The 26320-nt window shown below is 46.2% G+C and overlaps 1 protein-coding gene and 1 long non-coding RNA gene across 5 annotated transcripts in view; both read right to left on the reverse strand.

The window, feature by feature from the left end:
* The window catches only part of LOC135276652 (uncharacterized), a 65444-nt gene extending 64809 nt beyond the window's left edge, over nucleotides 1-635 (reverse strand). Inside the window, exon 1 of the long non-coding RNA XR_010344188.1 lies at nucleotides 166-635. This is a non-coding gene — a long non-coding RNA (uncharacterized LOC135276652). The remainder of the gene's footprint in view (nucleotides 1-165) is intronic.
* Nucleotides 636-10822: 10187 nt separating this feature from the next.
* The window catches only part of ZNF536 (zinc finger protein 536), a 485998-nt gene continuing 470500 nt past the window's right edge, over nucleotides 10823-26320 (reverse strand). For 3 of the 4 annotated variants that reach the window (XM_064381525.1, XM_064381526.1, XM_064381527.1), the window contains exon 6: nucleotides 10823-13729. In XM_064381525.1, the coding sequence (XP_064237595.1) occupies nucleotides 13485-13729 (245 nt within the window). In that variant the 3' untranslated portion in view covers nucleotides 10823-13484. The remainder of the gene's footprint in view (nucleotides 13730-26320) is intronic. The other variant, XM_021666661.2, reaches the window with a different exon arrangement.

The raw sequence follows: 26320 nt of genomic DNA on the forward strand, positions 1-26320 counted from the left end.
GATTTGCATGACAATAAAAAATATTCAGGAAACAGAGTGGGACCACCCTGTGCATAGCTGCCTATAGAAGCTTTCTCCCTCAAACCCTGGCTTCATCCCTTTGGAAGGCTGTCACAGAATACCACAGCCTCGGGGTCTTATAAACAACAGAAATTTATTTCTTACCCTTCTGGAGGCTGGAAGTCTGAGATCAGGGTGCCAGCAGGGTCGGTCCTGGTGAGGGTGCGCTTCCTGGTTCACCACCGGCTGTCTTCTCAATTTGTCCTCAGTTGGTAGGAAAAAAAGGGTGAGAGAGCTGTCCGGGGTCTATTTTATACGGGCACCAATCCCATGCATGAGGGGTTCCACCCTCATGACCTGTCACCCCCAAAGGCCCTGCCTCTTACCATCACTTTCAGGGTAAGGACAATTTATAAATGTGAGATCAGGGGACACAGACATTCCATCCACACATCCCTGCATCCTGGGCTGCTTTCTGGACGCAGAAGTCCCCAGGGACCTTTGGATCTCTGCTTTGGAGCACACTGGCTCTTCCTTCTGGAACCTTCTCAGTTACCCTCTCACCTTCTCACATCCAAATCCTATTCTTCATGCAGGGCCCATTACCTCACCCACAATACTATCCTCGCAAGGGGTTGCTCTTTTCAAATGTTCCATTCCTGCTGATCTTAAGGCGCAATCTCACCAACACTGACGCACATGATGGAATCACGAGAGTGGGATTTCAGATGCAGATGGACAAGCCATTAAGAAGCTATCTGTGGAAGGAGACTCATCCCAGAATCTAGGGCCACGTACTGCATGCGTTATTGTAGCAGTGTTTTGTTTTGTTTTGTTTTGTTTTGTTTTTTGAGATGGAGTCTCTCTCTGTCACCCAGGCTGGAGTGCAGTGGTGCCATCTTGGCTCACTGCAACCTCTGCCTTCTGGGTTCAAGCAATTCTCATTTTTGTGCCTCAGCCTCCCAAGTAGCAGGGATGACAGGCATGTGCCACCACATCCAACCAATTTTTATATTTTTGTAGAGAGACGGGGTTTCGCTTTATTGGCCATGCTGGTTTCGAACTCCTGACCTCAGGTGATCTGCCCACTTCGGCTTCCCAAAGTGCTGGGATTACAGGTGTGAGCCACCACACCTGGCCAACATTACAGCAGCTCTTCTGACTTGGGTCCTTCCTGAGGTCATCAAGCAGTTGTGAGTTTCCTGAGAGCAGGGCTCATGCATTGCTCCTGCTTGTACACCAATGCCCTGCACATGGCCCCCGGAACTAGAGCATGGTCATTAAATGTTGAGGAATGAAAACTTCTCTCCAGATTGTAAGGCCGGTTGCCTTGCCAGGAGCTCAGACGCACACCCCGCCCCCCTCTTTTTTCCGAAACCTCAGACATGCTCGGGCATGTTCCCTTCTCCCCTTCTCGCACAGCCTGGCCTTCCCTTAAAGAACCTAGTATGCAAGCGGGGTCTTGTGATTCTAGCCAATAGCAACCGAGTAATTCTAACCAATAGCAGCCAAGTCCTGTATGCAAACAAAGGCTTGTAACCTTACCTAATAGTAGTTGCTCTCCCACAACCAATCGAGCTCCTTCATTCCCTATAAAACCCCACGTCTGAGAGGAGTCCATGCGACTTCTCCGGCCCCTCCTGTCGGACCACAGAACCTCGCCCGGGAGCCTGAATAAACCCTTCACATTGGATCTTCTTGTGTTGGCCTCAGTTTCTTCCTTTTTAAACTCAGCAAGAACAAACCTTACACAGATATTCGACAACCTCAAGCAATATTCCCATGCTCTGCCTGACCATGGGGGTCACAGGAGCACACTCTGGAATCAATGAATTCTTTCCTCTGGGATTATAAGCCTACTGTAGATATCATTTGGTAAATATTACATAGATAACCTTTTTGATATAACAAGTGTGTTTATTTTCTATGTCTGGGAACTCAACATCTTGAGCTTTTCTGAGCTGTTGGCACTCTCTTCTGTGGAATGGGTTTGTTGGACACAATCACTCCCATGCAATATGTCCAAATGTAAAGCATGGCTTGTTGATGGCCTGAACTGGGACATTAGTCTTGCTGCAAAATATTTTAAACGCCTGGTGCCACACAGCAGCATTCCTCACTCCCCCTCCAGAGGGGCGGACAATGAATGGAAGGCAGGGTGCGGGTCAGGACGTCGTCATGGCTAACAAATGCTCTTACACTGCTTCATCTGTCTCCTGGCTCCTGTCTGCGCCTGGCCAGACATCGACACATTCCCATCCTCTCCTCAGGTTAGGAGGACCTAAGTGCTGGGGGAATAGGTCTTTGGAGAGGGAAATGATTCACGCCCCAGCAGAGCAGGCTCCCAGCCACCTGCTCCCAACACCCTCCAGGCCCCGAGGGCACAGAGGCATGACCGAGAGGGGCTCAAGTCTCCCTGGGCGGATCTATTACATGCATTAAAATAATTTACGCTTGGCCCTATAAAGCGTTTAATTCGTCGTGCCATCATCCATTCCAGAAGCGTTCCTCTTCATCGTGAATTATTTTTGAAGTATTTATGTGGACCTCACCGAAAATCACCCCAGTCAGCAAACTGAGAAATGGAAAGGCATTAAGAGGAGGCGTTGACCCCAGGGTCACAGGCAGGAGGGTGGCCGGGGTCAGTGGGGTGGGAGAGGGACCTGGGGTGGCCACAGCAGACGCTGGCCAGGCTGCTGGCTCTGTTCTCCCTTCCCACAGCTGGGCACGGGCAGGGTGCACAAGGTTTTTTAAATATTAATGATTGTGTGGGGCATTACCTATTGGAAAGCATTTCTCCATGGTCTCATTCGCTGTCTGCAGTAAGCCTGTGCTGCAGATGCTCACGGCCTCTTTTACAGATGAGGAAACTGAAGAGCAGAGACGGAAGGATGTGCCTGGTAGAGCAGATTTGGACCGGATCCAAGTTTCCCGTTTGCAGCCACAAGTCCCTCTGTAAGGAGATGGTTTTAGATAATCCCGGTGCACAAGGCCATCGGACTTGCTTTGCCAGGCCTTCCTACCACATGCAGACACAGTCCACACTAAAGGCAAACAGGACCACGGCCAGGTTCTCCAAAACACTTCGGGTCTGCAGTGAAGTGGAGTCAATATTCCTCTTTGTTTGGGGGTCACTTTCTGAAGACTATAGAAGGAGCTTCTTCTTCTTTATTTTTTTTTTTTAATGCTAACAACATTCCCACAAATGTCTAGTGATTATTATCCAAGATAACTGTGCTGGGAGTTTTTATTTATTCAATATCTATTTACTTGAGGTCCTACGTGCTGTAATAGACACTGTTAGTAACAGGGTTGTGAATGACGGGGCTCTGCTCTCATGGAATTTACATTCTCATAGGGAAGGTAGACCGTAATTATTTAAAGAAAGGAGTAAACAAGGTATTTCCAGATAGTGGAAAAATTAAAATTTTTAGTAGAGACGGGGTTTCACCACGTTGGCCAGGTTGGTTTTAAACTCCTAACCTCAAGTGATCCACTGGCCTCGGCCTCCCAAAGTGCTAGGATTACAGGCATGAACCACCGTACGTGGCCTGGAGTTTTCTTTTGGGGTAACGAAAATAGGAACTTAAAATGTAGTAAATGCCACTGAATTGTACACTTTAAAATAGTTACTTTTATGTTATGTGAATTTCAGCCCAATTAATTTTTTTTTAAAAAAATGATATTCTTGTCCACGTGGACTTTTCTTTTTTTTTTTTTGAGACGGAGTTTCGCTCTTGTTACCCAGGCTGGAGTGCAATGGCGCGATCTCGGCTCACCGCAACCTCTGCCTCCTGGGTTCAGGCAATTCTCCTGCCTCAGCCTCCTGAGTAGCTGGAATTACAGGCACGCGCCACCATGCCCAGCTAATTTTTTGTATTTTTAGTAGAGACGGGGTTTCACCATGTTGACCAGGATGGTCTCTATCTCTTGACCTCGTGATCCACCCGCCTCGGCCTCCCAAAGTGCTGGGCTTACAGGCTTGAGCCACCGCGCCCGGCCCACGTGGACTTTTTCTACGTCATTTCCAGCCCAATGGCCTCTTCAAAGCCCTGTGGGGCCCCTTCCCTGACCACTTGGAAAGCCCAGATCTCCCATTCATTCCTCTCTTGGTTCAGGCTCCCTTTTGGAACAAGGCTTCCGGGCATCTGCTGGCGGCCAGCAAGTCCTTCTCACTCAGAGCTCAGCACTAAGGGCCTTCTTTGAACATGAATTGACCCCACTTTCTAAAGCTCGGTCTGCTCCGGGATCGCCTCGTTCGTTGAATTCTGCTGTGACTGGGCAGGGGGTATAGGAGGACACAGGGATCTTCCTCTCCTGTCCTGGCTGTGTCCCCAGAACCCAGCACAGTACCTGGCATGACTCAAGCACAAAAGATTGCCCGGCTCCTCCCAGCGGTGCCTCCACCTCACGCCCTAGTGCTGCTGGGACCCAATTTCTGATAAAGGCAACGATTCTGAGGAGGAAACGGGCAGAGATTTGGGAGGAAAACAGTTAAGTGTTAATAATTTAAAAGATACGGGCTCTGATCCTTGTCCTAGTAATGCAGTGAACAGCAGGCGCGGCGCGGGACCTGCGCGCCCTCGGCAGTGGCCCAGGCCACAGCGCGCCCCATTCGGGCCCAGGCGTCCCCTTCCTCGCCAAAAGACGAGTCCTTAGGAACGGGCTGGCTCGGGGCGTTCTTCCTTTGAGGCCAAAGCTCTTTTTGGCTTTGATCCCTCCGAGCCACGGGGCCGCGGCCGCAGCGGGTACGCGCCCGAGGACAGCCGCCCCCACCCGCGGCGACACGCAGGCCCCGGGCGCCCTCGCCTGGCGCCGCGCCCCGCTCTGCGCCTGGCCCGAGCGCACCTCTCCAGGCGCGCAGCCAAGCTCAGGATCACGGAGCTGACAGTGAGCCGCCCCACCAGTCCGCCCGGGCTCCAAGAGGAAGGGAGCAGAAAACGAAAACGAAACCCTACCCAGCAGAGAGCTTCCACCGTAGGAGAGTTTGCTGTCTGGGGTCTCGGTGGCTCCCCTCGGCTCTGCTGGAGAGAAGCAAGCACAGTTGAATGCCAGTCCCTGACTCCCCTAGGCTTTCCGGCACCCCAGGAGAATAGCCCATCGAGCTGGGTGCACCCCGCAGGGACCCGCAGTTACTTTTATTGATTTTCTGGTATCTGAGAGCCAAAAATGGAGGCGTGGTGCGCAGGAGAAAGAAGACAAGCAAGGCAGAAAACGCAAGGGAAGCAAACCTCCCCGACAAAAGCGGGCACCCAACTTAGACACTCCCAGCTCTGTCTGGAATTCTTCCTGCCCTTCCAAAATCTGTTTTCTTTAAAGTTGAACCTTTTGGCCAAAGCCCTCAGTTTCTTCCAAGCCATTTGACTGAACCTGCCACCCCAAAATCATTTTGTAAACAAAGAAAAAAGCAAGGGCTGCCTCAAGGTATGATGAACAATTTTTAGGGGCTTCTGGTTTCACTTTCTCAGTGTGCATTTCGTGATTCTTTTTTTTTTTTTTCATGTGACCTCTAACCCTCAACTTTGTCATCCCTCTGTCTGGCTTTTCTGGGAGCAGCCGGGAGGTTGACACGTGTTAGACAAATCACAGTAGCCAACTTCCTGTCCCAGCCCAGTTTCCACTGGAAGCCTTCCCTCCATCTCCCCAGGGCACCAGGTAACTGGATTGATAGAGCCTCCTTCACGGCCTCTCCCAGCGAACTTCTCATAACCCAACGCATAAATAATCACATGTTTTATAAATAGCTGTGGACAAGAGGCTGTAAAACAATGAAGATATATTTGTGCCTTTATGTCCTAGGAATATTTTCTAAAACGACTGTTTTATTTGGTGTGGGTTGAATGGGGGCGTGTAGATACATAACAAGCCCCAAAGTTTTCCCCTGCGCCCCCCTGTGCAGGTCAGACCGCCACTATAGTTAGCAAATTGATAAGGTTCCACAGCCAAGCTTTATTCGTTCTGACACGAGCCTATGACACTTTATAAAAAGAAGTAATCCAGAACAATCTCTAGGTAATTAACACCTAGATAAACAAACATAAATTTCTATATTGCATTTATTTGGACTACCACTCAAATATGCGTGAACCATGCTTTTTTAATTAAAAGATAAATCCATGTGACACTTAGCCTCAAACTTAATTATTCAGCATAGTATAATAAAAAATAGAGCCCATTAAATGTGTCTTGCACTGTATTTCTGTATTAACAGCAAAACAGTTCAGTCTGGGATCATTTAAATTTTCCCCCTCCTCTTTGCTTGTGATTTCCCTGTTCACATAAGCCCTTCCTCTCCCTCCCAGTCTCCCTCCCCCACCCCATCTCACTCTTTTCTCTTAGCACCAACAGGTGAAGAGATTAAAACTCTACACAAGCCTCTACATGGAATGCTCAGCTGGGTGACATTTTTAATATTGTATTACACCATGAATTTTTCTCCTTCCCCATGGAAACATGCCTCCAGTTTGGTGGAACATGCTCAGCCCTTCTATCTTGAAATGAAGATCACAATATTTAATACTAATTTCCTTGGGATTGTGCTTACAATACACCAGGTGAGGTTTTCGTAATATACTATTACAATACAGATGTTAAACAGAGAGGGGGAAGTGTGCAGATCCCGAACTACGGGAGACAGCAGGGTTATCGTCTTTATAAAAGTTTCAGCACAAGAAAGCATCTTAATGCTGGATATCAGCAGCTCGGAAGCTTCTAGCAGCTAGGAAGAGAAATTCATATCTGAGCCATTCCCCACCTGGGTAAGAAGCAGGAACGAAGATTCATTCAATCAGTCAACAAGCAAGGATAAAGTAATGACCACGTGCCAGGTGCCACACTAAGTATTTTGGGTACCTTGTCATCCCTCGTCTTTGTGGCGAAGGTGCTATGGCAGGAAAGCTTTGAACCCAAGTCTCCCAGTGCCAAAGCCTATACTGTGAGCGCCCTGGAGCCATGGTTTCCTTCTCATACTGGGCTTCCCACTGGCCTCCCAGCTCAGGGACAGCCATGACCTTGGCTTGGCCAAAATAAGACATGTGATTTTAAAGGAAACCAGCTTAGACCTAGGGGGACCATTTGTGTTTGACTGGTTTTAGCACTAAAAGTCCCATGTCCTGGAAAACCCTTCCATCAGTCCCAGGGAATCCAGGATGGTTGACCACTTTCTAGAAACACCTCCAGCAAACTGTGCTGCTTCCAGGGTGGCCACGCTCATGGACAGAGCCGTAAAGACCCTGAATGGGCCCCAGGACACTTTCACCCACTCCTCCTCAAGGGCCTGATGTACCTGGATGTGAGACGTTACTTGCTGAAGAAGGCACGTGGCTCACAATGCATTGGCTTTTGGCTGATTGGGACGAGAAAGCCACGTGTCTGCAGCAGGCATCGCCATTTCCATGTCCTCATGGGTTTCCAGACACTGTCACTTTTGAGAACTGTCCTTTGACTATGGCAGCATCTAGCTTGTTCTCTGCGTAGCTGTTACATATATTATCTCATTTAACCACAAAAAGAGTCTCCTGTTGTTGGCACTTTGATGTTCCACTTTATGGAGAAGCAGCCGATTTAGGGAAATGGAACGATCTAACAGGACCACACAGCTGCTGAGAGGCCGAGACAGGAGAGTCCCGAACCACACTGAGCATCGGCTTTGCACTGCCTCCACTGCCTGGCCCTCCCTCCTTCATCCCTCAGTGAATCATCAGCTTATATCACACGAGGAATTACTGTTCTCCTTGAATCTCCTCTTCCAGATAGTTTGTATTTATTCGTGTGATTATCAAATTTAAATCTGTTTTCCCTTTAAGACAGTGATCTCTAACTTACCAGTATATCTCTCTCTGACCCATACCCCAGTGCCTGGAACACAGGAGGTCCTCTGTAAATATTTGTTAAACAAGTGAACGGAATAACATCTACCTCTGAGGCTAATCCTTTTCCTGTTGCATCCACCCCTTTCCCCTACCCCTGTGAGTGACAAGGGAGTTGTGAATACTCAGATTTTTCAAATGAGGAAGTTAGGAAACAGCAGTTGAAGACCTTTTTCTCGGGTCGTCTTGTCTGAAGGAGATGGATGTGGAGGAATCCCACCCACCTGACCACAAGGGGACCTTTAAAAGCATGGGGGATTTTATCAAGTTCTAGCTTTCTGCACATGTGAAATTAATCTTAAATTTATCCATAACCCATTATACCACAATAATCATAATACCCAGCATTCGTAGAGTACTTCACAAAATTTGCATATGATTTCCCTATTTACAGCACCTAATTGTCATAATTGTAGAGATACTGTCAATGAACTGAGAACAGTTAAATTGTTCAAGATTGGCTCACCCCTATAATCCTAGCACTTTGGGAGGCAGAGCCAGGAGGATCTTTCGAGGCCAGGAGTTCAAGACCAGACTGGGCAACATAGCAAGACCCCATCTCTATAAAAATTTTAAAAACTAACTGGGCATGGTAGTGCAGACCTGTAGTCCCAGCTACTCAGGAGGCTGAGGCAAAAGGATTGCCTAAGTCCAAAAGTTTAAGGCTGCAGAGAGATATGATGGTCCACTGCACTGCAGCCTGGGTAACAGAGCGACACACTGTCTCAAAAAAAAAACATTGTTCAAGATCATCATGCAGCCAATAAGTAATATAGCTAGGGTTCAAATTTAAGCCATTACGCCCCAACTTGTATATTATTTGTTCTATACTAATCTGTCAACTGTATGGCTGTTTGAAAACTCAGCAATATTTTGATGGAAATATATGTTGTTGCTTCTTAAAAATGCCTCCCACTCCCATTTTTATTTTTTCATAAGAGCTTAATTGAGATATAATTCACATACTGTAAAATTCACTCTTTTAAAGTGCATGATTTAGTGGTTTTTAGTATATTCACCAAGTAAGATAACCACCACAACTATCTAATTTTAGAACACTTTTATCACCTCAAAAAGAAACCTCATACTCATTAGCTGTCGCTGTTCATTCTGACCTCCCCAGGCCCCTGGCAAGCACTAATCTACTTCTGTGTCTGTGGATTTGACTGTTCTAGACATTTCATGTAAATGGAATTCTATCATATGCAACCTTTAGTAACTGACTCCTCTCACTGTTTTCTGGGTTCATCCATGTTGTACCACACATCTCAGGGCTTCATTCCTTTTTACGGCAGAGTAATATTCTGCTTCTGGCGGTACCACATTCTGTTCATTCATTCATATACAATTTCTTAAAATACACTTTGAGCCAACAGGGAAAAGTTGGAAGACTTAATACAAAATCCAGGTGTCCAGTACATCTTGAAAACTCAGAAAATTTAATGTCACCTTCCTCTTGGTGACAACATGCATTTACTGAGATCTCACAGCCTCCCCTCCCATCAGAGCGACACACTGTGCAGCTGCCCAAGCCCCGATTGTCCCTACTCTCCTCTTGCCACTGTGGTGTCTTGTGTGGCCCTGGTGGGTTTGAGGTCCATCATGGCATGTGATGTGGGTAGATATTAGAATCCCTCATTCAGCCTTCTGCATTCCAGTCTTCTCTCCCTCATAGGTTCACTTCCTGACCACCTGACTACAACCTCTTAGCTCACCTTTGATATTCATCATAACAAAGAGTCAGGACTGACGATGATTTCATTCAAGTTATCTGCTCCCACCCAAGGACACAGTCTCACACCCTGAAACACGGTAAACTGACACATTTCTATAAAATTCGGCAGATGTCTTTGCTTGTAACATTCCAGTGGGTCCTCCATATTCCAGAACTGCAGCATGCACGACTCACGCTTGTTTTTGAGACCAAAATAAAACAGCAACAAATCAAAAAGAAGCTCTGCACATCCCGTGTTGAGCACATGCTTCAAACCCTCTCAAATCCGTGTCGGCGCTCTGCGTTTGCAGTAGCCCGTGCTACCAGAGACTTCCACCCTTTGTTCTTTTCTTTTTCTTCTAGAGGAAGAATTCATATTATCCTCCGATAATTTGGAGGTAAAAGACTTCCTTGCATTTAGTGATTAAAAAAAAAAGATTTTCTACTAGTAAAGAGAAATAATAGATCCCAATGCTCTAAGTGCCTTATATAATTACTGTAATAAGAAGAGCATAGTATTTCCATAGGCTTTACCTTACTGAGCTGCATGTCTGCAAACATTTAAAGCATAGCTCACACATGCATGTGCATACACACACACGCGCGCACACACACACACACACATCCCCACTCACACACTATGTATGCGGCATAGAGATTCAGTCAGCTTGAAAGAGTGTAGAACTGAGAGGATCATTCGTATTGCAGAATCCTACTGGGCTTCTTGTTTTGTTTTGTGTGAGACGGAGTCTCCCTCTGTCACCCAGGCTGGAGTGCAGTGGCGAGGTCTCGGCTCACTGCAACCTCCACATCCCAGGTTCAAGCGATTCTCCTGCCTCAGCCTCTCAAGCAGCTGGGATTACAGGTGTGTGCCACCACACCCAGCTAGTTTTTGTATTTTTAGTAGAGACGGGGTTTCACCATGTTGGCCAGGCTGGTTTCGAACTCCCAACCTCAGGTGATCCCCCCCCGCCACCTCAGCCTCCCAAAGTGCTGGGATTACAGGCTTGAGCCACGCCGATTTTGTATTTTTTAGTAGAGACAGGGTTTTGCCATATTGGCCAAGCTGCGCTTGAACTCCTGACCTTAGGTGCTGGAATTACAGGTGTGAGCTATAGTGCCCTGCTGAGTACAGGGTTTTTATACATGGAGTTTGACAAAGTCTTGCCAAAGTCTGACAAATCTGCAAAAATATGTTTGATTCCTCCTAGTAAACATAAGTCAATAGGAAAAGATGTGATTTTTTTTTCCCCAGAGGTAGAGGTTTTATTGCGTAAAACACTGGATAAAACTGGGCTGCTTCAAAGACATTTTATTCTAACAGCAGAAAGAAAACAGTCATTGCTGAAAAAACAACTTTTAATACTTTCTATACCAGAATAAAGTTCTGTCAACTGATGTATTATAATAATAAATAATGACCAAGAATAAACTTTAAATACAAAGTTTTCTACTTGTTACAAGCATAGCAACAAAATCCTCTACTCCTATGGATCTCAGATTTCCTCCAAGATAGATTTTTTTTTCTTTGCGTAGGAATGTAGACAGTATTATGACCAGCATCACAGACTACAGAAGTTACAGGGAAGAAACTTGACATGTTTAGATATGAGAACCTGATGACATTCAGAAACTGACGCTGCATCACTGTGGCTGTCACTTGTTTGTATTACAAGTTACAAATGTTCTGGAAAGAAGGCCTGTGTCAGAGGGGGGAAGGAGGACAGGAGCACTGGACAAAATGGAATCAACACGCACACCACAAAGAAGAGGGGATGTTCCCAGTGTCACAAACAGAATTATTGCCTGTCGCATCGGAGGATGCTGAAAAGACACAAAAAAATACTGAAAGAGCTCCCAAAGTGCTAGAAATGGAATGTGGCTCTCATTTTTCCCCCCACTTTTTTCCTCTTTTTTTTTCTTTTTTCTTTTTTTTTTTCATCTTTTTTTTTCTTTTTTTAATTTTTCTTTGCTAAGATACCAAAGGCAGAGCAAACACAGAAAGCAAGGGACTGGCACAGTCAGCAAACACAGTAGTGCAGTTAAAATCCTAAAGCGTACTACAGTCGGAAAGTTTTCAATAACATTTCAGTCCTTTCTCTAGGATCATAGAAACAGTTGCATTAAGTTTATCAACTCGATTTAAGTAAGGCAGTGAGAACTATACTAGAAAAACAAGAAAGCAGCTTGCTCTATGCCAGATGGGTCCAAGTTGCACAGCGACCTCATTTACACTGAAACCTCGGTTAGATGACACCCTTTTGACAGCATATGCAAACCGGATTCCTTATTAGCCTGAGATTCTTTCTGGTCTCAGGATAGCACTAAGAATTTTATTTACATTGATTGCAGTTTAGTATTTTTGTAAACTGCTGTAGGCAGAGCTGAAGTTTTTAAGGCCCTGGGGTTTAATCTGTGCTCCCAGCCTGCAAGGAAATATTGACTTTTTTTTGTTTAAAGTCTGAATGATTTTGTTTTAGAAGAAGTTAATACTTCCATACTTCTCTACCACCACAAGCAACAGCACCAATTTTATGTCACTCAAAGGAAGTATGTTAAAAGGCTCAACTTTACACCATACTAGCAGATTCAAGAATAAACCTTTAACTAGTCTTCCTAAATCATTTTTTGAAATAAGTGTTTCATTATTGACACTCGAAATCTCATTCTGTGTGGTGCAGACCTTGATAAATTTGGAGTATCCAATCAGTAGAAAATCTAAAATATACAAAAACATGGAACACATTTGTTTTACAAAAACAGACATTTTAACTCAAACAGTTGTCGTCGTTAGAGATAGCAGGATGTTTGGATTCATATTTTAATACAAGCTATTTCATAAGAGCTTGCTGGAGAAGAAAATCTTGCTTCATGTCTGTGACATTTATAAAAAGCAACACATGAAAAAAAAATCTGATAATAAGGACCAGAGCAGCCTTCATTCAAGTAAAATTTTTAAAATCATAATAAAAAACTTTCTATTCTTACCTAAATTTTAATTGCTCACCAGCATCTTCTATGGATGGGGTTAGCTAGTTTTCCTAACAACATTTTATGTAACGGACCCTACGATTTTTTTAATAGCGACTTCCTTCTTCATCCAAAAATTTTTTTAAAGAAGAAAAAAAAAAAGACAACCAAGAACAAAACATTTCCCTCGATATGGCAATTTGATCTAAAAAAAAGGAATTACTCATCAAATCGGCAATGGGCATTGGTCTGCAGACACTTCCTGATCATCGATTTCACTTGGCTGTGTATTTTGTAAAAATGCACATTTCAGATATCAGTCCTCTGCAGTGCCGGTCAGCCCTGGCGCTGGCTGCGGGCCGTCTAGGGTTTCTCCAAGAGTGCAGTTACAACACCACGTGAATTGATTTTCTCTGCAGTGACCGCTCCAGTCTGACTGGCACCGCAGCTGCCTCCCGACACATCTCATTAGGGTTGGAGGCAAATGACGGCAGCTGGTGTCAGATTATAGAGGTGTTTTCAACAACGAAAACACAGCCCCTCCATCTTCAACGCAACACTAAATCATTTAGATGGTATCGTGTTTCGGTTAAGAGCATTATTTTTGGACAAAGACGACTTTCGAGTGGGAAGGGCCCCCAGCTCTCTCCAGCTCGGAGGACACCAAGCGTTTTTGAAATCACTTTTCTCCCACCTGCGTTGTTTTGGAAGTATTTGTTGCTGGGTAACAGTTTAGCAGCCATTTTCAAGGGCTGGGGGATTTTTTTTTAATATATATATAGATATCTTTTAAAATTTTTTAAATGTTCTATACACTATTGAGAGGGTTGTACATGATTTTTTCCCCTTGGAATGCAGTTAGCAAACTTTTATCAGATGCATAACGTTAAAACTGTGTGTAAAATACTATTGCAATATACAGGTCGGTCTGTTCAGTTGGTCTCCTCCTGGCCCTTGCAGCCCTCTTCTGTGAGGTCGGCTGAGCTCCCCGCCTTGACAGCTGTGGGCTCCTCGAAATTCCCAGAAGCCTCCGAGTCGACCCTGGAGCGCTTGAACCTGCGGTCGGGATACTGGCTGTTGTCAAAAGGCATGCGATGGACGCAGAGGACGTGTGTCTTCAGGTTCCCCTTCTGAGAGGCACTGTAGGGACAGTAGCGGCACTGGAAAGGCCTGTGACCTGCGGGCAGAAAGAGTGGCGGGTCAGCACTGCTGCTCACACCTTCCCGGCCCCCGAGGCTCCAAGGACCGCAATTGCAATCACCAGTCTAATCAATTTTATTATTATTACTTTGCAAAAATCAAATAGTAAGGGTTAGAAAAGCAGCCAATACATCAGGCACACAAACTAAGATTTGGAAGATCTTTCCCTCCCTGGCTATGTTGTTGTTGCTGTTTTGTTTTTATTTTTGAATCGGAGTCTCACTCTGTTCCCCAGGCTGGAGTGCAGTGGAGCGATCTTGACCCTCACTGCAACCTCCGCCTCCCGGGTTCAAGCGATTCTCCTGCCTCACGTTTCCCAAGTAGCTGGAGTTCCAGGTGCCTGCCACCACGCCCGGCTACTCTCTGTATTTTTAGTAGAGATGGGGTTGCACCATCTTGGCCAAGCTTGTCTTGAACTCCTGACCTAGTGATCTTCCCGCCTCAGCCTCCCAAAGTGCAGGGATTACAGGGTGAGCTAAGGCACCTGGCCTCTGGCTATTTTTGTTGTTATTGTTAGAGGTGAAGTCTCATTCCTCACCTCAGGCCGGGAGTGCATTGTGTGATTATATCTGAAACTCCGGAGCTCAGGCCATCCTCCGGCCTTAGTCTCTAGACTAGCTGGAATTACAGCTGCACCGCAATGCCCAGCAATTTTGTTTGTTTGCCTGTTTTAGAGACAGGATCTCACTATGTTGCCTAGGCTAGTCTCGAGCTCCTGCCTTAAAGGATCCTCCTTTTTCACCTCTTAAGTAGCTGAGATTACAGGTGCAAGCCACCACACCTGCCTCTAGCTAGAGTTTTTAACCCAGCTGACTAAACAGAAAGCTCCCCATACCTGGACTTTTTTCTATAAAGGGTTATATAGTAAATAGTCCCAGATTTGCAGGCAAAGAGGCAGAATCCAAGAGATTATGTAGGTATTTCTAGAATAAGACAGGAAACAAATATTCCTCAGCTTTTTATTGATGAAATTCAAAACTTGATTTATGGACACTGAAATTTAAATTTTATATAAATTTCACGTGGGATGAACTACTGTTATTCTCATTTGAGTTTTTTCTCAAACATCAAAAAAATGGAAAAACCATTCCTAGCTCACAGGCTATATAAAAACAAACACTTGCTCGGCACAATGGCTCACGCCTGGAATCCCAACACTTTCGGAGGTTGAGGCAAGTCAGTTGTTTGAGCCCAGGAGTTTGAGATCAGCCTGGGCAGCATGGTGAGACTGTCTGTACAAAAAAAAAAAAAAAAAAAAATCTAGAAATTATCCAGGGACATGCCTGTGGTCCCAGCTAGCTACTCAGGAGGCTGAGGTGGGAGGATCACTTGAGCCCTGGAGTCTGAGGCTGCAGTGAGCTATGATGGTACCAGTGCACTACAGCCTGGACAACAGAGCAAGACCCTGTGACCAAAACAAAGAACAAACAAATTAAAAAAAGACAATAGTTAGATTTGGCCCACGAGCTACACTTTGCTGACCCCAACTCTGCACAAAAACCAAAAATCTTTCCATCTGGGAGTCTGACTCAGACGTCAGAGCAAAGCCAGTTCATTTTCTTATCCTCCTATTGACTCTTTATCATTGAGAAAACCAAGAATGGCAAAGAGCATGTGTTTGGGGGTGGGGTGAGTGAGGGGTGTCACCGAAGCCTGGCTCTTGGGCAGAGCTGGGAAGGCTGAGCTGGGGGAATTTGTAGAATCTGAGGGTCTCAGGGGCAGCAGAGGAAGTTGTCGGGACCAGAAGCAAGATGAACAGGTAAACAAGGCCAGCATGAGTTTTAAAGAAGGTAGAATTTGAATACTGACCCTTGAAATGAAACCTTCCTAGAAAGACTCTAATTTGGAACAGAAGGCAGATTCTCAAGGAAGTCCACCTAATCCTCCAAGAGTGATGTCTCTACCCTGATGCACCACAGCCATGCACAGACCCTGCCATCTCGAGGAACTGGTAAAACATCTGGCTGGGGAAGTTATTCTGGAGCAATGGCATTTTCCCTGCTTCTGGGAAGCTGCTGATGAGCCATTCCCGGAAGCTCTCGTGTGCTGTTTCACCCAGTGCCCAAAGAGGTCAGGGCCCAGGGCTGGGTTTCATTTGCTCAAAAAAATAAACAAGTAAATAAATAGAGGGCCCAATCATTGGCTCCAGAAAACAAACCAACAGCACATTCAGCACTTTTTCTAAAGCAGTAATAGCAGTCCTGTCTCTGTTTAGCGAAACAGTCTTGTTCCTGAGAAACGGGAGGCCAATGCAATGTTGGGAGCAGAAGCTCACTTTCTCAAACAGTTGTACCCAGTGCTAATTCTTCCATCCTGTTGGACTTCTGGAGTTCACTGTCCCCTTATTCCCGCATAAGCAGCTGGTGTCCAGGACTTATCCATCGTTCCTGTTGAATCTTGCCCTTTGCAATGCCCACTTCAGAACCAGACGCAGCGTGCACCAATTCTTGTCTAGACTATGAACATGGCAGCCCCAGGGGGACCTTCACACTTCCACTTTCCCACCTGCAGTCTGTCCTCCCCAGGGACAGCAGGGTGAGTGCCTATAGCAGAAGCTCAGCCTATGATTTCTTTGCCCCAAATCTTGGATGGCCACCGGCCTCCTAAGGAATAATCAGGACTTTCATGGCTCAATCCTAAAGCGTCCTTCCATTCCACGCTAAAGCACAACTCCTTTTGCCCATACCAAATCAAACCTCAGAGGGTCTCTGCACATAGACATCACTGTGCAGCGTCTCCATATCCTTGCTTGTCCACCTTCCCTCTGAAATACCACTTCATTCTCTGCAGGATCAAACCCACTCCTCTATTTAGGCTCTGATCAGCGGGATGCCTGCTTTGTGGGCCTGGGTGTACGTACTGGTCTTCTCAAAAGGCCGTGAATTCCTGAGGCAAGGACCATCACCATCTCAGTGTTATGCGTGCCGAACCCAGTACCTGGCACAAAGCAGGTGGGTGTGAACTATTTGTTATTTTTTGGTATCACCTTGCCTTTTTCTAATTATACATTTTTGGATTTTCTTTTCTTTTTTTTTTTTTTCTTTGTTTTTTAAGATGGAGTCTTGCTCCGTCGCCTTGGCTGGAGTGCAGTGGTATGATTTCAACTCACTGCAACCTTCGCCTCCTGGGTTCAAGCGATTCTCCTGCCTCAGCCTCCCCAAGTAGCTGGGATTACAGGTGCCTGCCACCACGCCCGGCTAACTTTTGTGTTTTTAGTAGAGACAGGGTTTCACCATGTTGGCCAGGCTGGTCTCGAACTCCTGACCTCAGGTGATCCGCCCGCTTCGGCCTCCCAAAGTGCTGGGATTATAGACGTGAGCCACATGCCCGGCCAGGAATTACACATTTTTGGATATGTTTCTGCTTCTTCTGTTTCTACTGTTGTCCCTAACACAAGGCTGAATTTGACCAACCTTCCCACTTCCAGAAGCCAATTTGCAAATCTACAGACTTTGCAGTTAAGAACGAAATGAAGTACATGAACACTGCACCTGCTGTCGGCCCTTCCTGACAGGCGGCCGCAGGAAGAAGAGCACAGCCAGCACCAGGGGCTGGTGCCATGATTGCCAGGTAAGAGAAGGAGTCCCAGAGTGACTACCCATTTGCTGTCTTGCCACCCTTTTTACCTTAAGGGCTTTGTCACCCGAGGAAGGCCCTGGGTTGGGAGGGGAAGGACAACTGAGACATATTTCTAATGCAGATTTAAGAGTGTACAAAAGATGTAAATGCTCCCTGTTCTTTATGACCTGAGAGTTAGGGCATAGGCTGGAGGATGGAATTAGGAGGCCAGTCAGGGACAATGGGATGGGAAAAGCCACACCCATTCTCCCTACCTTAATGGTGAATCTAAGTCAGGGCTAAGCCGGGCACCGGTGATTTCCAGGTAGATCCTCCTGGCTGAGCAGCTTAGAGACAACGCAGAGTCTCCAAGATTCAGCCAGCCAATTCTTCAAGTTATCATGCCTCTGGACCCCAAGCTATGCCCAGGGCTCACTGAGAGGGGGTTCGAGCTACTTGGAAATGAACACTATAGAGCAAGAAAAAGGCAGGCCCCATTTGTAGCTGAAGGCCTACAAGCCAACTGAAGGTCATCCCAAACAATACAGAGAAGGAGCCAAGACACCAGGAAACCTAAGAAATGTTTTGAGGTTTTGGCCAAAGCTTCTCTGAAATGGACTGTCTTTTCTGTGTTCCTACCAAGGGCAGCTCTGCGGCAGCTCATGGACAAAGGCTGAGCACTGTCCTAATTACCATGGTTCAGACAACGCTAGGGATAAGTCATTCATTTATCATTATGTGGCAATAATTGATTGATGGAGAATGTCACTGTCGTACGACAAGTCTTTGGAGTCAAGAACTCCAAATAATGAGTGAAAATAAAAAATAAAACCAAAACCCTTAGTACTATGATCCAAAGAGGCCAGCAGAACTATGAAACTAAGTGACCAAACCTCAGGACTGTTTATAAATCTGCCTCAGTTCACCAGGATCACATTGCTTCTTCCATTCTTTAGTTGTTTTGTTCATCAGTCAAACTATCTATTGTATTTTCTTTTTTCTTTTTTGAGATGGAGTTTCGCTCTTGTTGCCCAGGCTGGAGTACAATGGCGTGATCTCAGCTCACTGCAACCTCCGCCTCCCAGGTTCAAGAGATGCTCCTGCCTTACCCTCCCGAATAGCTGGGATTACAGGTGCCCTCCACCGTACCCAGCTAATTTTCCTGTATTTTTAGTAGAGATGGGATTTCACTGTGTTGGCCAGGCTGGTCTTGAACTCCTGACCTCAGGTGAACCACTCGCCTCAGCCTTCCAGAGTGCTGGGATTAGAGGTGTGAGCCACCATACCCGGCTTGTCTATTGTATTTTCTATTGTCACATTACTGAATAATAATTTATTTCGTGTATAAATTCTATGCTACATGGAAGCCACCCTCCCTACAAATGATGGTCCCACCGGAGTGATGCAGTGTGCCTCTCAGCAAGCTAAAGTGTGAACCTCAGATATCTCCTTTATTTGCAATGAAAGCCTTTTTGATTTGGCCAACTTGGTATAAATGCACTTAGTACATTTTTTCCACCAATCGGTTTTAAAATATTAATAATGATTTTATCCTATGGTTATATTTTGAATCTCTGTTTCTTGAAAATAGTCAAAATGTATAATAATATTTCTGGCAGATTTGGATACTTCAGGGGTCAAAACATTAGTATTGAATTGGTTTCATTTTAACTGAGGTGAGATGGAAATCTATATGTAAATTCATCTAAAGCCATGCACATATACATTGTAGAAAGAAGTCTATATAATGCTAGAATCATAATAAATCCTGATCTTGCAATATATCTGGTAAGTAGAAGCTTTGTAGGTAATAATGGTAGTACCTAAAGGCCCTGAAGGCCTGCATTCCACAGTTTTTCATGTACATTTTTGCATGTTTATCCTCATATTTGAGCTTTGGGCAATTTTGTCAAGGGATGATATCAGCTCCATTGTACAGATGAGAGAGCTGACATACAGTGAACCTGGGAAGTTTGACTTTAGAATGAGTTTCCAATGATATAAAGTACTTAGGACCCCTCACTCTCTAAAATTATTACAAAGACTATGATTAAAATGTGTTTTCATAGGCTCACACACACACAATGTGTTACTTTATACACAATTTACATTGTATTTTATTCTACATCCATATTATTTATAGACAGACAGACAGACAGACACACACACACACACACACACACACACACACCTCTGAGTTGTTTGCTGAAAGGCTACCATGAGACTGATGTGGAAGGAGGTTCTATGAAGAAAGGAGAGGCCTACCCTTGCGGAAGTTGACTGAGAGAATCTATGATAGGCCCAGAAGAAGGCATTATATTTTTCCAAGAATCAAATATAACTGAAAGCCCGATCTTTTGATGATGAGAACATTTATTCCCAAACAGAAAGCTGTTGCTATGCACAGTATTGTTGGACATGACACATTTCGGAGTCCAAGTAAATCTGGATAAAAAGTTCCAAACGTCTCTCTACCATTTGTCATTTGAAGCCCCTGATGACAATGAGATTGGGATCTGTTGGCTTTGGGTCAGAGAACATAAGCGGGGGCTCCAGAATAAAAGAAGAAAAAGTGCTGAGCTCTGCTAAATACGTCCCTGTGGATTTCACATATTTCTGACAGAAGAGATCCTCCTGAAGGCATCAACAGCAACAGGGGCCCATGGAACAACGGATCAACGCGGGAGCTCCCCGACATTTCTGCTGAGGGCGCTGTGGGTTTGGAGGAAATCAGATCTCTCCAGAAGGAGGTATGTCATCTTCTCCCCAGAGGAGAAGCCACTGCAGCCCCAGAGGTGACAGGGCAGCTGCTCAGTGGCCTGCACAGTTCCATCTATTTCGTTTTTAATAAAACAAAAGACCAGCGACATCGCCTGCGCCATCTTGGTTGACCGGACCTGGACTTGGAGATTCCTGGAGGTGCAAGGAAGATGCTAATGTCCATCAGTGTTGAAGAAGCAAAGTAAGTGTCAAGACAGACTTGGGTCAAGCAGGTTTCCGTGGTGGCGGAACTGAAGAGAATAAGAACACCCACTCCTGCCAGCTCCCTGTCGGAGGCAGCATCAAGGCGATGGCCTCTCCCAGGTTGAACCTGCTAAGAAGCACCACATTCTGGGATGGCCTTTGGTCAAACAAGAAGACCTGGGGCTCTCTCATTCTGGGACATTTGCTTTTCTTTCAGGGTCCTCCTTCTCCCCAGTGGACGGAGGAGCTTGGGTTCCCATTGCCGCTTCCCTCCTCTGTAAGGCCGCTAAGCTACCAGCAACCTGAACTTCAGTCTACTCTCTCTGTGACCTTGGGCAGCCATTTGATCTCAAGGCTTCCATTTCCACACCTCGAAAATGACTCAATAATACTAACACCTATATTACAGGAGTGCCGCGAGGATCAGATGACAGCATGTGACACACTGGTAAATGAAGAAGAACTCCAAGACGCCGGCTGCTTGTCATGGGCATGGCTGCTGTTTCCATCGTTGTCATCGTGCTGTTGATCTAAGTTGGCTCAGGGGAAACTCTGCCTGGTTCTTCATCAAAAGTGCTGACTCAGCAAGTACCTCCTATGCCAATGTCCTGTGCTTCCTGCATAGGTAGCACCATGGAAGCTTAAGAGACTGTCTCTCCTTGGGGCATACATATTTGAATGAGGGCTCTGGGAAGCCAGAGGACCTTCAAAGCCCAAAGGAACAAGTTGTTAACAGTTGTAGTTCACTGGGAGGAAGTTCTGCAAACATAGGATAGAATTTGATGTGGGTGAGGCCTCTTGCCAGAAGGAACTCCCCATTTAGAAGGCAAGGCTAAGTTGGCCGAGGGCCAGGTCCCAAACAGCACTGGGAGGCAGTGCAGGCTGTGATATGGTAGAGGTGATGGGGAGCTGCTGGAACCTCTGCCAGGAGGAATCTGAGCCTCTTAGCATCCCCCCTCCTCCTCTCCACTAAAGCCCCCGTAGTCTGCTGCACTCTGGCCATAGGGGACTTCTCTCTGTTCTCCAAATGCATCACACTCTTTCCTGCCCCGGGACCTTTGCTCAGTCCTCCCTGATCATCTCCTCAATCTGGGCTCTGCCTGGCCCTACTTCATCCAACACCTGCAACCTCATCCTGCAGGACCCCCGTGCAGCTGCCTCTGCCTGGGAACCGCCTCCCCCGATGACCCCAGACCTGCCACCATGGCTGTGACACACGTCCCAGCACACGCCTCTTCCTCAGCCTGGCTGCTAGCAGGAGCTGAACAAATAAAACAATCACGGCTGTCTTCCCCACCAGGCAGGCTGTCAGCTCCACGGGGGCAAGGACTGAGCTTTTATTTTGGGGTTGTTTTTGGGTTTTTGATGATTGTTGTTACTCAGCACCCAGCACGGTGCTTGGCACATCATAGATCTCCGCCAAGCACATTTTCCAGCAAAAAAAAAAAAAAAAACAGATGAATGAGGGGTTGCCAGGAGATAGGAAAGAGAGACAGTGCTGCTGCAGACCAAGGGGAGGGCACACCTGAGCCCAGGCACAGGGCTAGGAAGCCCGGGTCAGCGCAGCGCCCTGGGAGCTGGTCAAAACAAGGTCCAGGAGAAGCTCCATGGGGAAGGTGAATGGGGTCAGGCACACAGGACCCACGGGGAAGCCTGGCCCTCATTCCATGGAAGAAGAGAATTGGGAAGACTCTTCCAGCACTGCCCCACACCAGGTGCCCAGAATGTTCCCAATCCCCATCTATCTGCATCCATAGCTCAGAGCCCTGGTGGTGTGGCCAGATGGGTGCCCCCCCAACTGCCCGCCCCACCTCACTCCCCTCTACCTCTCACTTTGAGGCCATCAACATTTCCCATCACTGCCATGCGAAAAGTAAGTACATCATACGTTAATTTGTATTGTCACTGCGCCGTAGAGCCGTGGTAAAGAGCACATTCATTTTTAATCCACTATGAATAATATATAAATATGTATACAGTGCGGAGGGTCAAGAGGAGTAAGGAGAAAGCAAGTCGTACATTGTTTATAACAAAAGTGGGAAAACGAGATATTTTTCTTACTTGCTAGGATGGAAATATCTGCTCTTTCCCTGCACCTAAGGGGGAGAAGGAAATGCCTGCCCTTGGGGGGACCATCCATTCATTACAGCTCCACACTTGTGGGCAGCTGGCTTTGTGGAAGAGACGGGGCTGCATCTATGGGGCTTCCAGACTTTCCAAACTGATGGATTCTCCTCAAGTGTGGGGCAGAGGATAAGAGAGTGGGGAGAGGGGAGGTGACAACCCTGTGGTGTTTAGTCCTGGGGTGGTGACAGTGCCCATTGGTGAAAACGTTCTGGCACCCACTCAGCGCATCTGCAGGAGTGGCCTCAGTTGGTCCTCATGACTGCCAGTAGGGAGAGATGGCAGAGGGATGTTACAGACATGAAATCCCCAATCCAGGGAGGTTAAATGATCTTCCAAAGTCACATGTGTGGAAACTACTGCTTTCTGATCGGGAATTCAACTTCGTATCTTCTCTAAAAGAATGCCCATCTCTCTACATGCTCCTGCCATGGACTGCAACCTACTTGCTGGTCCTAACTGGAGGGGTCTCTGGTTCGGAGTCAAAGATGCTCCAGGAGGTGGTGCATGAACCCCCCGAAAGGGTGTGTACCGTGTGTGTGTCTGTGTGTGTGTGTGTCTGTGTGTTTGTGTTTGTGTCTGTGTGTGTTTGTGTGTTTGTGTCTGTGCGTGTCTGTGTGTTTGTGTGTTTGTGTCTGTGTGTGTGTCTGTGTGTGTGCCTGTGTGTGCCTGTGTATGTGTCTGTGTGTCTGTGTCTGTGTGTGTCTGTGTCTCTGTGTCTGTGTGTGTGTTTGTGTCTGTGTGTGTTTGTGTGTTTGTGTGTCTGTTTGTGTGTTTGTGTCTGTGCGTGTCTGTGTGTTTGTGTGTTTGTGTGTGTCTGTGTGTGTCTGTGTATGTGTCTGTGTCTGTGTCTGTGTTTGTGTGTTTGTGTCTGTGCGTGTCTGTGTGTTTGTGTGTTTGTGTCTGTTTGTGTCTGTGTATGTGTCTGTGTCTGTGTGTGCGTGTGTGTTTGTGTATTTGTGTCTGTGTGTGTCTGTTTGTGTGTGTGCCTGTGTGTGTCTGTGTATGTGTCTGTGTGTTTGTGTCTGTGTGTGTCTCTGTGTGTGTGCTTGTGTCTGTGTGTGTCTGTGTGTGTGTTTGTGTGTGTCTGTGCATTTGTGTGTCTGCGTGTTTGTGTCTGTGCATTTGTGTGTGTCTGTCTGTGTGTGTTTGTGTGTTTGCATCTGTGCATATGTGTTTGTGTGTGTGTGTCTGTGTGTTTGTGTCTGTGTGTGTGTGTGTGTGAGATATTGCTCAAGCACCACGTGGCACTCCCTTTACAGGCACAGAAGCTTATCAAAGCTGGGCATTGAGCACGTGGGACATCCTTTTTGGAGCATGGGATCTCAAAATGTCTCTACCACAGAAGGGCGTCCTGCACCCACGTTTGACAGTGCCGTTATCTAGAAGGGAGCAGGTGATCAAGCGGTGAGAGGCAGCCTCAGCGCCAGCTCCCACACACAAGTCTGTAAGGCTTGGGAACAGCCACCGCCCCCTGGTACCTAGAGGGGCTCCTACAACACACTTCTAGAACTGCACAACCAGTGCCCCCCACCACCCTGAACTCCTCGAAATTAGGAACATTTATGCAATGCCTGCAGCTAGGTAAGAAAATGGCTCCCCCTATAGGTCAATTGGTTATATTAAAAATTCAGAGTGGCGGGTGGCTCAGGCCTGAAATCCCCAGAGCTTTAGGAGGCCAAGGCAGGAGGATTGTTGGAGGCCAGTTATTCAAGACCAGCCTGGACAACATAATAAGCCCCATCCCTACAAAAATTTAAAAATGAGCCGGGTATGGTGGCATGCATCTGTAATCCCAGCTACACGAGAGCCTGAGGCAGGAGGGTCACTTGAGTTCAGGAGTTGGAGGTTGTAGTGAATGGTGATCATGCCAGTGCACTCCAGCCTGGGCAATAGAGAAAGACAGAGAGAAAGAAAGAGAGAGAGAAAGAAAGAGAGAAAGAGAGACAGAAACGGGGGAGGGAGGAGAAAAAGAAAAAGAGAGAGAAAGAGAGAGAGGGAAGGAGGGAGGAAGGGAGAAGGAAGGAAGGGGGGAGGGAAGAAAGTGGGAGGGAGGGAAGAAGAGGGGAGGGAAGGAGAGAGAGGGAGAAACAAAGAGAGAGAGAAAGAAGAGAGAGCCCCTCACCATCACCTGCTGCTTCCTTTGAATATTTACTGCCTTGACCCCGAGGCTGCAAAATGGGAGGATGCCAGCCCAGGACCCTGGCAATCCTGCCTTCAGGTTCAAGAGGCTTGGCAGCTCAGCAGGGCAATGAGAGAGGTAAAAATATACATAAAGCATCGCTAGGCCCACAGAGAGAGCTGTTTTCTCAGTTGAACATATACTTTAAAAATTTTCTTAATTCCAAATAGGCGAGAATGGTTCCAATCAGGTACGTAATTTGTGTTTTCAGTTAAAAAAAAATATTCATCCATCTCATCAAAGATGCAAAAACACTTTGGAATATCCTTAGTACAAATAAATTTAGGATTCAAATTTCCTGTGATTTGGGTTTTAATTTAGAAGGCTACCCCCAAAAAAAGTACTTATTTTACAAGTGCATTTTGATCTATGTGGTAATGGATTGAAGACATCTGTGTGAACTCAAGCTTAGCTTCATATTTATAATATAGATGTGTGTATATACAGGAGTTAGTACACGAGCATATATTTCCTTATTCTGTCAGCTGAGAGGGTCTAGAAGCGGTGACATTGGTTTCTAATACCACTCTCAAAAAAAAAGGGAACCAGGGCTTCTTGGAGAAATGGCTGATTCTAGGACTGGGATAGGAAATATACAAAAATAATCCTGGGGCATTCAGTGCTAGGAAGTAAGGAAGTACTAAAAAAAATACCCCACATATTGATGGGGGAGTGAGAGGTGTCAGATTAGCACAGAGCTTGCTAAAAGGCCCCCATACCCAAAGGTAGAACCATTTGAGTGACAAAGTAAATCACACACTATCAGGTTATAACTCAGAGTCTAAAGTAAGTATCCACAAGTCACACTGGCCTACACGATTGCATCAATAAATACTGGGGGGAGGATTGACAAAATGCCTCACACATTCTAAATAATTCTGTAGATATGTCTTGCTCATGGTGATGGAGCATAACTCCCTACTCCTTAAGAGTGGACTGTGCACAGTGACTTCCTTCCCAAGAGCAGGGTGTGGAAAGGGACCGGGGAGTAACTTCACAATGCAGAAACCCGACAAACATGACCTCAGCCAGCAGATCAAGGTCATGCTGACAGCACGTGCCCTTGATCTGATATGATGAGAATGGTAATTTACCTCTGTGGTCTTCCTTCCCTAAATCCATAACCCCAGTCTGCACATGAGAAACTGCAATTGAGGGACATTCTGCAAAAGACTCCTCAAAACTGTCAAAGTCATCAGAAACAAGAAAAGTGAGAAACGTTGCAGCCACGAGGGGTGTATGGAGACAGGACACCTAACGCAGTATCCTGGAGTAGAACAGGACATTGGTTAAAGACTAAAGAACTAAGACTACAATATGGACTTTATTTAAGAATAATGTGTCAATATTGCTTCGCTAATTGTGACAAGCATACCCTACCCATGTAATATGTTAATAATAGTGGAAAATGGCTGTGAACTCTATGGGAGTTCTCTGTATTATCTATGCAACTTTTATTTTTTTGAGACAGAGTCTCCCTCTGTTGCCCAGGCTGGAGCACAGTGGCGCGGTCTTGGCTCACTGCAACCTCCGCCTCCCACGTTCAAGTCATTCTGCAGACTCTGCCTCCTGAGAAGCTGGGACTACCGGCATGTGCCACCGTGTCCAGCTAATTTTTGTATTTTTAGTTGAAATGGGGTTTCACCATGTTGGCCAGGCTGGTCTTGAACTCCTGACCTCAGGTAATCCACCTGCCTTGGCCTCCAAAAGTGGGATTACAAGTGTAAGCCACCACGCCTG

Source organism: Aotus nancymaae, unplaced genomic scaffold (assembly GCF_030222135.1).
Source record: "Aotus nancymaae isolate 86718 unplaced genomic scaffold, 86718_ANA_hifiasm-v0.15.2.pri h1tg000028l, whole genome shotgun sequence".
NCBI lineage: Eukaryota > Metazoa > Chordata > Mammalia > Primates > Aotidae > Aotus > Aotus nancymaae.